The sequence below is a fragment of the Haliotis rubra genome, unplaced genomic scaffold (genome assembly GCF_003918875.1).
Source record: "Haliotis rubra isolate DU_JTF1 unplaced genomic scaffold, ASM391887v1 Scf2, whole genome shotgun sequence".
In the NCBI taxonomy this organism is placed as follows: Eukaryota; Metazoa; Mollusca; class Gastropoda; order Lepetellida; family Haliotidae; genus Haliotis; species Haliotis rubra.
The window spans coordinates 5,530,585-5,543,457 of NW_025766002.1; the positions used below are offsets into that span (position 1 = coordinate 5,530,585).

Below are 12,873 nucleotides of genomic sequence, written 5' to 3' on the forward strand. Positions count from 1 at the left end.
CAGGCAATTATTTACAAACTCACTTGCCTAAAGTGAGACCACATGTATCACATGTACTTCGTTGTAGGTCAGGACTGAAGTCCTAGAAACTCTCAGGAGTTGAGCTGCCAAACACGCTCACCCATCCAAGAACTCTCCATGCTCGACGTTGCTTAACTTCAACTGATTTGTGACCTGAGCTCTCTGCAAGGAAGTGTTCCACATGATGTTGTATGTTCCAGACTAAGGAGTCTGGACACGTCTTCAGACCTGGCCTCCCTGTACCACAACGGGCTGACTGGAGAGCAGCGATGGGTCGGCCAGATGCAGACCAAGATCGAGGCACAGCCCCTCCTGTCAGACAACGTCGACCATGTCAAGCAACAGCTGGAACCTACCATGGTGAGTCCCCTATCTATAGACTGACTTGTTTAAAAACTCAGGAACTGATTTGAGTGTTTAGAGACAACTGTCATACAGCTGGAATATTGATGAATATGGTATCAACCAACCAATAACACAACTTATCTGGAATTATTTAATGAATCAGAAATAGTTTGTTTGAATCTTTTTTTTCTTTCTCAGTTCACAATCACCATATGCATGTACGTGTAAGAGTAAAATATCGCAACTCTGCATCATTTTTGGTTTCCTCCCACAAGCTAAGATTAAGATAAAACTAAATTACCACTGAAAGCGGTGAGAAATCAGCTCTCTGAGATAAAGAAACGATATCAACATTCTCATCCCTCTACATGTTATATTTCAGTCTATTTACAACTCCCTTGGGGAACGCCGTCACCAGATCGAGGCTGTGAACCGTCATGGCGGACAGTACATCCGAGAGGCAAAGGTACTGTGCCACTCTCTGTCACCACAACTTCTCTCTATAGTTGTGTATGCTGCTTGTTCTTTGCACAGTATGGACGCTATGTGATAACACGTTCAAAATATCTTTAGAACAGATAAGTGTGTTGAAACAATACAAGAGAAAATGCCTTTGGATTTGAGATTCCCTACACACGTCCATACCAGGCATGAACTGACCAGCAGTTGAGTGAGAAAGGCTGCGTGAATGAAGATATGAATGAGAACACTCATCCCATTGTTTCTTTCAGAAGACTTTAATAACTCCCACATTGTTTGGCATGTGTAGCTAGCATGTACATGCACCCTGACTCCCGGCACTGCAGGTTTCTATATAACCCTGCATGGAGCCGTTCGTCTGCCTACAGCATGTGCAGCCCTCTTCGTCCATCGTCCAGCCTGCTGCCGTCATCACCACTGTTTGTTGTGTCTTTCATGCACAATGGAATGTAGTGTTGCCTAGTGTTGTGTAGTGTTGTGTTGTGTAGTGCAGTTCTGTAGCTGCGTATGTTTTGTTTCAGTGCTTGTCATGTCTCATCGTCAAAGAGTTTGTCAAACTATTTTAGCTTAAAAAGTTATAAATCTGCTCAAGAAATATACACACATATTTATCACTGACAAAAACAAATATTAATATTATTATAATTTTTCTGAAGGGTTTCTTTAAATATGGTAACTATGACAACAAATAAAGTCTTGTTGCTATGCTTGCCAATATCATCACAATAAACATCAATTTCAGAAGGATGGTTCTTGTATTTTTTGTCAATTTCATCCATCTTGAAGCTCCATACTTATCGTATATCAACACCATCATGTCCTGCCTGCATCGAACAACCTGTCATCATCCCTCAATGATTAAAGATTTGCACCATGATTCTGTTACAGATTGTTTTTCATTTCCCCCTGTTCCTCCCTCCCTTGGCTCAGTAACACTACTACAGAATATACCCGCCTTCTTTCTATCCTCCCCTTTCGTTTTCAAGTACTTCGGTACTGGGGACTATCTCTAATCACTCAAGTATGAAGAAGCTACGATCACGGACGCTAACATCGGATACCGCGATACATTTAATTCAGGTTGTATTATACGTTGTGTATGTCTGCAACATATGCATATATACAAACTACTTACACCAGAGCTCAAGGGTAGACACCATTGGCCAGTTCAACCAGTCTGCAGGTCTAGTCTTTCGGACTAGTGGTTGTGGGAAATAAATGAATTCAGGATGAAACGAGAATGTTACTGGTCACGGACTAACGAACTAGTGGCCGTGTCTGCCCCTAGAGCCTTTTACTGCTCCTAATCTCTGGAGCTTTGTTATATCCTTAAAAATATACGCGCCAGCAAAGTAATATGTACACATATATAATGCGAACTTATTGCGCTGCAGATTTCCGTCGACTTGAGTGTTTAGGGACAATCCGTCGTTACCCTTTTTGGGATTTTTTACCCTTTTTCCGATACCGTCCGGCTTGTTTTGTTTAGTTCCAGCTCCAGTTTTTTCAGTTCGCTGCTTGCCGACACAGCTTGCAACAATTTGGTTACTATTGTTTGTTGTGACTTACAATGCACTGCCGCTCATGCACATGGCTTGTCCAACCTTTCCGCAATGAATGTCAGCTAGACGTTTGACCTTGAGCCACCAGTAAGTAATATACAAATGGTGACCTTGGCTCCTCAATGGAAAGTTTCTTTGGACGTAATATTTTCCAAAACTTAGACTTCTGGCTGCAGTGTTTTTGTTTGCTTTTATTTTTTAAGAAATTTTTGAAGTAGGTGCTTTATAAAGTAGAATGAGCTAGTAAACGCTTTAAATAACTTTTTTATGGTGTGATCAGACTGGTAAAGATTTTTGTTGGTGTGAATTTGATGTCTGTCTCCAAGTTTGGGGTGAGACATTTTAAGAACTTTCCATTCAGTGAGCTTCTAGCCACTGTCAAAAACATGTAATCTTTAGATTAGACAATATATATAAGATCTGTATCAGTAACGGTAAAATAAATTATCCCTGATTTTATATGTACTGAATATATTGTTTTGAAAATTGTTGCTTTGTAAGTGCAAAGATCTTGGAATGATGCTTGCTTCTCTTCTCTTGTTTTTCATTGTTAGAGCTTGTGCATTTAGATGATTTCAGACGGTGTTGGTTAACCATGCATGTTGATAGAAAAATGCTTCAATTTTACCTGCTCTTTTGATTGACAACAACATGTATAGAATTTAATAATTTGTTCAAAATCCTGGTTGTCAGATGGTGAAATGAAGCATTTGGAATGGTTTACGGATGGTAATTGATTTCAAGAAATGCAATTTTTTAGATGTGCTCAACATTACTCTTTTTTGAAAACATTAATACATCTTAATTTAGATACTATTTTGATATACAGGACATTTATAGCACTTGAAATTTTGAAAATCGAGATTGAATTCATTCATTTTGGTTGGAATTGATTTTATATAGGTGTTTACTGACAAAGTGAAATCTGTTGCCGTAGTTTGCATGTAGATTGCATGTAGATTGCATATAGATTGCATATAGACTATGTAGATTGCATGGCCATGCTGTTGTATAGGGCAAATGACATTAACCAGACTAATCTTATCCCAGCTGACTCGCACAGCTTCAGCTGATGGCTAACATCTGTCATCAACACTTACGTCACATCATTGTTAACTTGCCAGACAGAAGAGTCATCTCTTTTGATACGTCATTTGCATTTCATTCGTGCACTTGTGTGTGAGAGAGGTGTCTGTTATCTGTACGAATTGAATCTTTTGGATGATAATGTTGCACAGCACTTGTCAATGACGCACAAGTTATTCAAATATTACCATTGTGTGGTGTAAAAAATATTATGCTTACATGACAATCCTCCCACATCAAGCTGACAAACAATTCAAGACAGATTCTGTTCAAAGCGATGTTGAAGCTATGTAAGCACAACTATTTTATATGACAACTTATCATTGACATCAGTGACTTGTGTCACAGAGTTATGCCCCTTTGACAAAATGAAGGCCTCCAATGATGGGTTTGAATCCCAATATGCTCTGATCTTCTAGGTTCCTCAGCACCATGCTGATGTGTTTCACTCAAGTAGTAAATGTCGAAAACCAGCGTTACATTCAGCTTTCCTCAAAACAAAGCTGTGTTTGAACGACTTAGTCACGAGCAGCTCATGACTTTAGTGTATGGGGGTCTTGAGGAGGCTGATTCATTGTATGACAGGGAAAGGCACTGCATCAACCTGTATCCTGTTCAATTTTGACAAAATATCTTGAAATTTATATGAAAATTTTCGCATTTCAAACCTTTTACCCGCAGTACCAGTTGTTCGAAGGGTTCAAAGTCATAAAATCTATTCATGAATTCGTAATAAACTACCTTGTCTAATCATAGAAATGTAGCATTTAGTAATTCATTAATTCCAACCTTACATAGTGTAGATGACTCACTGTAGAGCGCATGCTTCTCTGTAGACTCTGAAACTGTCTATCAAAGAGGAACAGTCCCCCGCCCCTCATCGTAATGGAAAACGAGACATGTAGCTGTATGTAGAGCCCACGATTCTGTGGTAACAGTATGTTCCATGACCTTATAGATAACAGTAGGTTCAACAGCCTTGAACCTACCATTGTGGTCAACCATGTCACTAGTGTTGTGGTTTGTGTAGTTGGCCTGAAGATGTTCCCCACAACCATGTAGCAATCACACAATGGCCAGCCACGTTGTAAATGTCATTGTGGCCAACGTCACTAACGTTGTATTCAGTGACCTTGTAGTTAGCCTGAAAATGTTGTCCACAATCTTGTAGATATCACACCATGACCAACGACCTTGTATATGTCATACCTTGTACATCATAATCCTGCATCTCATTGTGGTCGGAGAGCGGAAGGTCGCGGGTTCAATCCCCGACCACGTCATACCCAAAAGACGTTAAAATATGGTACTTGTTAGTCCCTGCCTGGCGTTCGGCATTAATGGGTACAACAAGGACTGGTCGGCTCAGAGTCAGTATAATGTGTCTGAGTGGGGTATTCATGCTTCACTGCGGCATGGTATCTCAGTGGGCTAGCACTATAAAACCAGCTTAAGTCTGGGCTAGTACAAGCAGCCGCACATACACATACACACGCATGCATGTCGTCATATGAGCGAAATATTCTCAAGCACGACGTTAAACCCAATTTCACCTCACCTCACCTCATTGTGGTCAGTTACCTTGCAGCTTATATGAAAACATTATTTACAACCCTGGAGCTACTAGCAATCATTGTGGACAGTGACCTTGTACCTACTGTAGAGACATTGTTCTCAACCTTGAAACTCACTACTGGATCAGTGGGCATGTAGCCATCATCTGAGTCCATGACCATGCAGCTAATGCAACAACATTCTCCACAACTGGGCTGCTACAGAAACATGTAGCTATTGGTGTTGTCCAGGACCATGTAGCTACTGGTGTGATCCAGGAACATGTAGCTACTGATGTGATCCAGGAACATGTAGCTACTGGTGTGATCCAGGAACATGTAGCTACTGGTGTGGTCCAGGAACATGTAGCTATTGGTGTGATCCAGGGACATGTAGCTACTGGTGTGATCCAGGGACATGTAGCTACTGGTGTGGTCCAGAAACATGTAGCTACTGGTGTGGCCCAGGAACATGTAGCTACTGGTGTGGTCCAGGAACATGTACCTACTGGTGTGGTCCAGGAACATGTACCTACTGGTGTGGTCCAGGAACATGTAGCTACTGATGTGATCCAGGAACATGTAGCTACTGGTGTGGTCCAGGAACATGTAGCTACTGGTGTGATCCAGGAACATGTAGCTACTGGTGTGATCCAGGGATATGTAGCTACTGGTGTGATCCAGGAACATGTAGCTACTGGTGTGATCCAGGAACATGTAGCTACTGGTGTGGTCCAGGAACATGTAGCTACTGGTGTGGTCCAGGACCATGTAGCTACTGGTGTGGTCCAGGAACATGTAGCTACTGGTGTGATCCAGGAACATGTAGCTACTGGTGTGATCCAGGAACATGTAGCTACTGGTGTGGTCCAGGAACATGTAGCTACTGATGTGGTCCAGGGACATGTAGCTACTGGTGTGATCCAGGAACATGTAGCTACTGGTGTGATCCAGGAACATGTAGCTACTGATGTGATCCAGGAACATGTAGCTACTGGTGTGATCCAGGAACATGTAGCTACTGGTGTGGTCCAGGAACATGTAGCTACTGGTGTGATCCAGGAACATGTAGCTACTGGTGTGATCCAGGAACATGTAGCTATTGGTGTGGTCCAGGAACATGTAGCTACTGGTGTGATCCAGGAACATGTAGCTATTGGTGTGGTCCAGGAACATGTAGCTACTGGTGTGATCCAGGAACATGTAGCTATTGGTGTGATCCAGGACCATGTAGCTACTGGTGTGATCCAGGGATATGTAGCTACTGGTGTGATCCAGGGACATGTAGCTACTGATGTGATCCAGGAACATGTAGCTACTGGTGTGATCCAGGAACATGTAGCTATTGGTGTGGTCCAGGAACATGTACCTACTGGTGTGATCCAGGAACATGTAGCTACTGATGTGGTCCAGGAACATGTAGCTACTGGTGTGGTCCAGGAACATGTAGCTACTGCTGTGATCCAAGAACATGAACCTACTGGAGTGGTCCAGGAACATGTAGTTACTGGTGTGATCCAGGAACATGTAGCTACTGCTGTGATCCAGGAACATGTAGTTACTAGTGTGATCCAGGAACATGTAGCTACTGATGTGGTCCAGGAACATGTAGTTACTGGTGTGATCCAGGAACATGCAGTTACTGGTGTGATCCAGGAACATGTAGCTACTGGTGTGATCCAGGAACATGTACCTACTGGTGTGGTACAGGAACATGTACCTACTGGTGTGGTCCAGGAACATGTAGCTATTGGTGTGGTCCAGGAACATGTAGCTACTGGTGTGATCCAGGAACATGTAGTTACTGGTGTGATCCAGGAACATGCAGTTACTGGTGTGATCCAGGAACATGTACCTACTGGTGTGGTCCAGGAACATGTACCTACTGGTGTGGTCCAGGAACATGTAGCTATTGGTGTGGTCCAGGAACATGTAGCTACTGGTGTGGTCCAGGAACATGTAGCTACTGGTGTGGTCCAGGACCATGTAGCTATTGGTGTGGTCCAGGAACATGTAGCTACTGGTGTGATCCAGGAACATGTAGCTACTGATGTGGTCCAGGAACATGTAGTTACTGGTGTGATCCAGGGATATGTAGCTACTGGTGTGATCCAGGAACATGTAGCTACTGGTGTGATCCAGGAACATGTAGCTACTGGTGTGATCCAGGAACATGTAGCTACTGGTGTGGTCCAGGAACATGTAGCTACTGTAGTTACTCGGTGTGGTCCAGGAACATGTAGCTACTGGTGTGATCCAGGAACATGTAGCTACTGGTGTGATCCAGGAACATGTAGCTACTGGTGTGATCCAGGAACATGTAGCTACTGGTGTGATCCAGGAACATGTAGCTACTGATGTGATCCAGGAACATGTAGCTACTGGTGTGGTCCAGGAACATGTAGCTACTGGTGTGTGTAGTCTGATGTGATCCAGGAACATGTAGCTACTGGTGTGATCCAGGAACATGTAGCTACTGATGTGATCCAGGAACATGTAGCTACTGGTGTGATCCAGGAACATGTAGCTACTGGTGTGATCCAGGAACATGTAGCTACTGGTGTGATCCAGGAACATGTAGCTACTGGTGTGATCCAGGGACATGTAGCTACTGATGTGATCCAGGAACATGTAGCTACTGGTGTGATCCAGGAACATGTAGCTACTGGTGTGATCCAGGAACATGTAGCTACTGATGTGATCCAGGAACATGTAGCTACTGGTGTGATCCAGGAACATGTAGCTACATGTAGCTACTGGTGTGGTCCAGGAACATGTAGTGACTGGTGTGATCCAGGAACATGTAGCTACTGGTGTGATCCAGGAACATGTAGCTACTGGTGTGATCCAGGGACATGTAGCTACTGGTGTGATCCAGGAACATGTAGCTACTGGTGTGATCCAGGAACATGTAGCTACTACTGGTGTGTGATCCAGGAACATGTAGCTACTGGTGTGATCCAGGAACATGTAGCTACTGGTGTGATCAGGAACATGTAGCTACTGTGTGTGTCCAGGAACATGTAGCTACTGGTGTGGTCCAGGAACATGTAGCTACTGGTGTGGTCCAGGAACATGTAGCTACTGGTGTGTCCAGGATCCAGGAACATGTAGCTACTGGTGTGATCCAGGAACATGTCCAGCTACTGGTGTGGTCCAGGAACATGTAGCTACTGGTGTGATCCAGGAACATGTAGCTACTGGTGTGATCCAGGAACATGTAGCTACTGGTGTGGTCCAGGAACATGTAGCTACTGGTGTGATCCAGGAACATGTAGCTACTCCAGGAACATGTAGCTACTGGTGTGATCCAGGAACATGTAGCTACTGTAGCTACTGGTGATCCAGGAACATGTAGCTACTGGTGTGGTCCAGGAACATGTAGCTACTGGTGTGATCCAGGATCCAGGACATGTAGCTACTGGTGTGATCCAGGAACATGTAGCTACTGGTGTGGATCCAGGAACATGTAGCTACTGATGTGTGGTCCAGGAACATGTAGCTACTACTGTAGCTACTGTGGATCCAGGAACATGTAGCTACTGGTGCTGTGTCCAGGAACATGTAGCTACTGGTGTGATCCAGGAACATCCAGGAACATGTAGCTACTGGTGTGATCCAGGAACATGTAGCTACTGATGTGATCCAGGAACATGTAGCTACTGCTGTGATCCAGGAACATGTAGCTACTGGTGTGATCCAGGGACATGTAGCTACTGCTGTGATCCAGGAACATGTAGCTACTGGTGTGATCCAGGAACATGTAGCTACTGGTGTGATCCAGGGACATGTAGCTACTGGTGTGATCCAGGAACATGTAGCTACTGGTGTGATCCAGGAACATGTAGCTACTGGTGTGATCCAGGAACATGTAGCTACTGGTGTGATCCAGGAACATGTAGCTACTGGTGTGGTCCAGGAACATGTAGCTACTGGTGTGATCCAGGAACATGTAGCTACTGGTGTGATCCAGGACCATGTAGCTACTGGTGTGGTCCAGGACCATGTAGCTACTGGTGTGGTCCAGGAACATGTAGCTACTGGTGTGGTCCAGGAACATGTAGCTACTGGTGTGATCCAGGAACATGTAGCTACTGGTGTGATCCAGGAACATGTAGCTACTGGTGTGGTCCAGGAACATGTAGCTACTGGTGTGATCCAGGAACATGTAGCTACTGGTGTGATCCAGGAACATGTAGCTATCCAGGAACATGTAGGTGTGATCCAGGGACATGTAGCTACTGGTGTGATCCAGGGACATGTAGCTACTGGTGTGGTCCAGGAACATGTAGCTACTGGTGTGGTCCAGGGACATGTAGCTACTGGTGTGATCCAGGAACATGTACCTACTGGTGTGGTCCAGGAACATGTACCTACTGGTGTGATCCAGGAACATGTAGCTACTGGTGTGATCCAGGGACATGTAGCTACTGGTGTGATCCAGGGACATGTAGCTACTGGTGTGGTCCAGGAACATGTAGCTACTGGTGTGGTCCAGGAACATGTACCTACTGGTGTGGTCCAGGAACATGTAGCTACTGGTGTGGTCCAGGAACATGTACCTACTGGTGTGATCCAGGAACATGTAGCTACTGCTGTGATCCAGAGACATGTAGCTACTGGTGTGATCCAGGGACATGTAGCTACTGGTGTGGTCCAGGAACATGTAGTTACTGGTGTGGTCCAGGAACATGTAGCTACTGGTGTGATCCAGGAACATGTAGCTACTGGTGTGGTCCAGGAACATGTACCTACTGGTGTGATCCAGGAACATGTAGCTACTGATGTGATCCAGGAACATGTAGCTACTGGTGTGATCCAGGACCATGTAGCTACTGATGTGATCCAGAGACATGTAGCTACTGGTGTGATCCAGGGACATGTAGCTACTGGTGTGGTCCAGGAACATGTAGTTACTGGAGTGGTCCAGGAACATGTAGTTACTGGTGTGATCCAGGAACTTGTAGGTACATGTTCCTGGATCACTCCAATATCTATACTAGATGGGTAAGAATATAAGTTGTTTACTGGTATGTGCTGATGTACCTTCGATGTTCGTTTATGTTTGAACATAAAGAAACATCAAGGGTACATCTAGCCTTGGGCCCCGAGGGACCAGTGAACAATGTATTTATCTTACCGAACACCTCAATGGTAATTTTGAACTGTTGAAGTAGGGTATGGGATCATATTATGGAGGACAAGACGACAAGAAAAATAAATTTAGACGTATCTCCCTTCCATCGATTTGCATTCGCAAACCATCAGTAAGTTTTGTACATCATATGTGATTCAATGTTAATCAAGATGCATACTTACTACTATGAAGTACCAAATGAGTTCGGAACATAGAAAATGTTACTCGCTTGTAAGCGGAGTACATTGAAAATAATGGAAGAGCGCTCAGCCAATCAGAAAATGACATTTATGTGTGAGGCAAGACGATTACTGATATTTATACTAGATGGGTAACAATTACCGATATCTATACTAGATGGGTAACAATTACGGATATCTATACTAGATGGGTAACAATTACGGATATCTATACTAGATGGGTAACAATTACGGATAGCTATACCTGATTACTGATTGTGGCACTAGAAGGGAAACAATTACAAATAGGTGATCAAGGTGTAAAACAATTACAGATATCTTCACAAGATGGGTTCCATTTACTGATTGTGGCACTAGAAGGGAAACAATTACAAATAGGTGATCAAGGTGTAAAACAATTACAGATATCTTCACATGATGGGTTACAATTACTGATTGTGGCACTAGAAGGGAAACAATTACAAATAGGTGATCAAGGTGTAAAACAATTACAGATATCTTCACAAGATGGGTTACATTTACTGATTGTGGCACTAGAAGGGAAACAATTACAAATAGGTGATCAAGGTGTAAAACAATTACAGATATCTTCACATGATGGGTTACAATTACTGATTGTGGCACTAGAAGGGAAACAATTGCAAATAGGTGATCAAGGTGTAAAACAAGTACAGATATCTTCACATGATGGGTTACAATTACTGATTGTGGCACTACATGGGAAACAATTGATGATTTGGGAAGACACTCCGATTTATAGCAAATAGACTGAAAACTTGAAAATAACCAGGTATTCAGTGAAAACAAAAAACTTCTATTAACAGAACAGGATTGATTGAACTTTGTAAATGGCCAACTAATGGCAAGTAAAATCACTTGCCCTGATAATTTTTCCTCTATACCGGCCGATTTTCTTGTTGATTTTGTTAAATAAACAACATAATTAACATAGGAAAGTCAACTGGACATTGGTACAGCGTGATGTAAAAATTTGCTTGCCCGACTTGAAAAAACACTGGACTCGGATGTCGGACAATGGGTTCTTTCCACCCCTGATTCTACATATCAAAAAGATTCAGAAGGAGGTGTTTTGTAACAATTCTGTAATAAGTATTATAATATATAGATATTGTCATCCTTTAATTGAGTGTCAGAAAAATGCATGTCATCATTCGAAGGCCCAGGTTTAACACACACATTGATTATATATCATATTTCAAATAACGAAATCATTGAATCTTACCAGCTTGAGTATTAGATGGATTGTAATGGCTGTCAATATTGAATGTGTTTCACATCAACAATTTCATATTGACTTTCATAGTCAGTGTGCCAACACTATTTTCATGTCACATCAGGCAAATGTAATTGTGTGTCAGAATGTAAGGCTGTTCTCTTTTTCAAATAGAAATTTTGTTCTGAGTTATAATGATAAAAACAACATCTTATTGACAGAACATATTCTCTTTATGAGAAAGTAAACCTGTAAAAACCCAGTTTAGACAGGCCCAGTGGTTAGAGCATATATTTGTGATGCTTAAGGCCCAAGTTAGATTCTTTAAATGGGGGGGCGGTGGGGTAGCCTAATGGTTAAAGCGTTGGCTCGTCACTCCGAAGACCCGGGTTCGAATCCCCACATGGGCACAATGTGTGAAGCCCATTTCTGGTGTCCCCCGCCGTGATGTTGCTGGAATATTGCTAAAAGAGGCGTAAAACCAAACTCAGTCAGCCATTAGTCTTTAAATGGGTACAATGTGTGAAGTCAGTCTCCAATTTCCCACTACTGGCAAATGTCCTTAATGTGTAAGAAAAGGCTTTGAAACCTGCTGAGGTATGTTCCTTGGTCATATCAGGATCTTGAGTTCGAATACTGATCCTTGGTTTGTCTGTACCATTCCCATGCTCCAGGAGTGAGTGAGTTCAATTTTACATCACACTCAGCAATATTCCAGCTATTGTTAATAATCAAGTCTGGACCAGACAATCCAGTGATCAACATCATGAGCATCGATCTGCGCAGTTGGGAAGTGATGACATGTGTCAACCAAGTCAGCGAGTCCTGATCCTGTTAGTCGCCTCTTACAACAAGCATAGTTGCCTTTTTTGGCAAGCATGGGTTGCTAAAGACCTATTCTAACCCGGATCTTCACAGGTCTCCATGCTCCTGGATTGCACTGAAGTGATCATGTATGATGCCATGATATGAGAGAGATTAAAGTTATAGAAACATGAAAACCCAACACCATACACCTTAAAGTGTGTCCCTGACAACACAATATTGACAGTGTAATGTTAAGTTTTAACTCACTCACTCATTGACAGGACTTTAACTCTATAAGAAATGCTTACATTAATAAAGAAGTAATTTTTATTGCAAAAAAACAACTTTTTGAAAACAAAATTATATGTAATGGCCCTGGATTAACCGATGTGGAGACAGCAAATGATAATGCAAGTTGTGGACTTTTGTCATGAAAACATGACATGAT

At 42.8% G+C, this 12,873-nt stretch overlaps 1 protein-coding gene across 1 annotated transcript in view; it reads left to right on the forward strand.

The window, feature by feature from the left end:
• LOC124275279 (microtubule-actin cross-linking factor 1-like) overlaps positions 1–12,873 on the forward strand; it is a 252,296-nt gene that overhangs the window by 166,375 nt on the left and 73,048 nt on the right. The window contains 2 exon segments of the mRNA XM_046710761.1: positions 222–381; positions 749–832. Coding sequence (XP_046566717.1) covers positions 222–381; positions 749–832 — 244 coding nt within the window.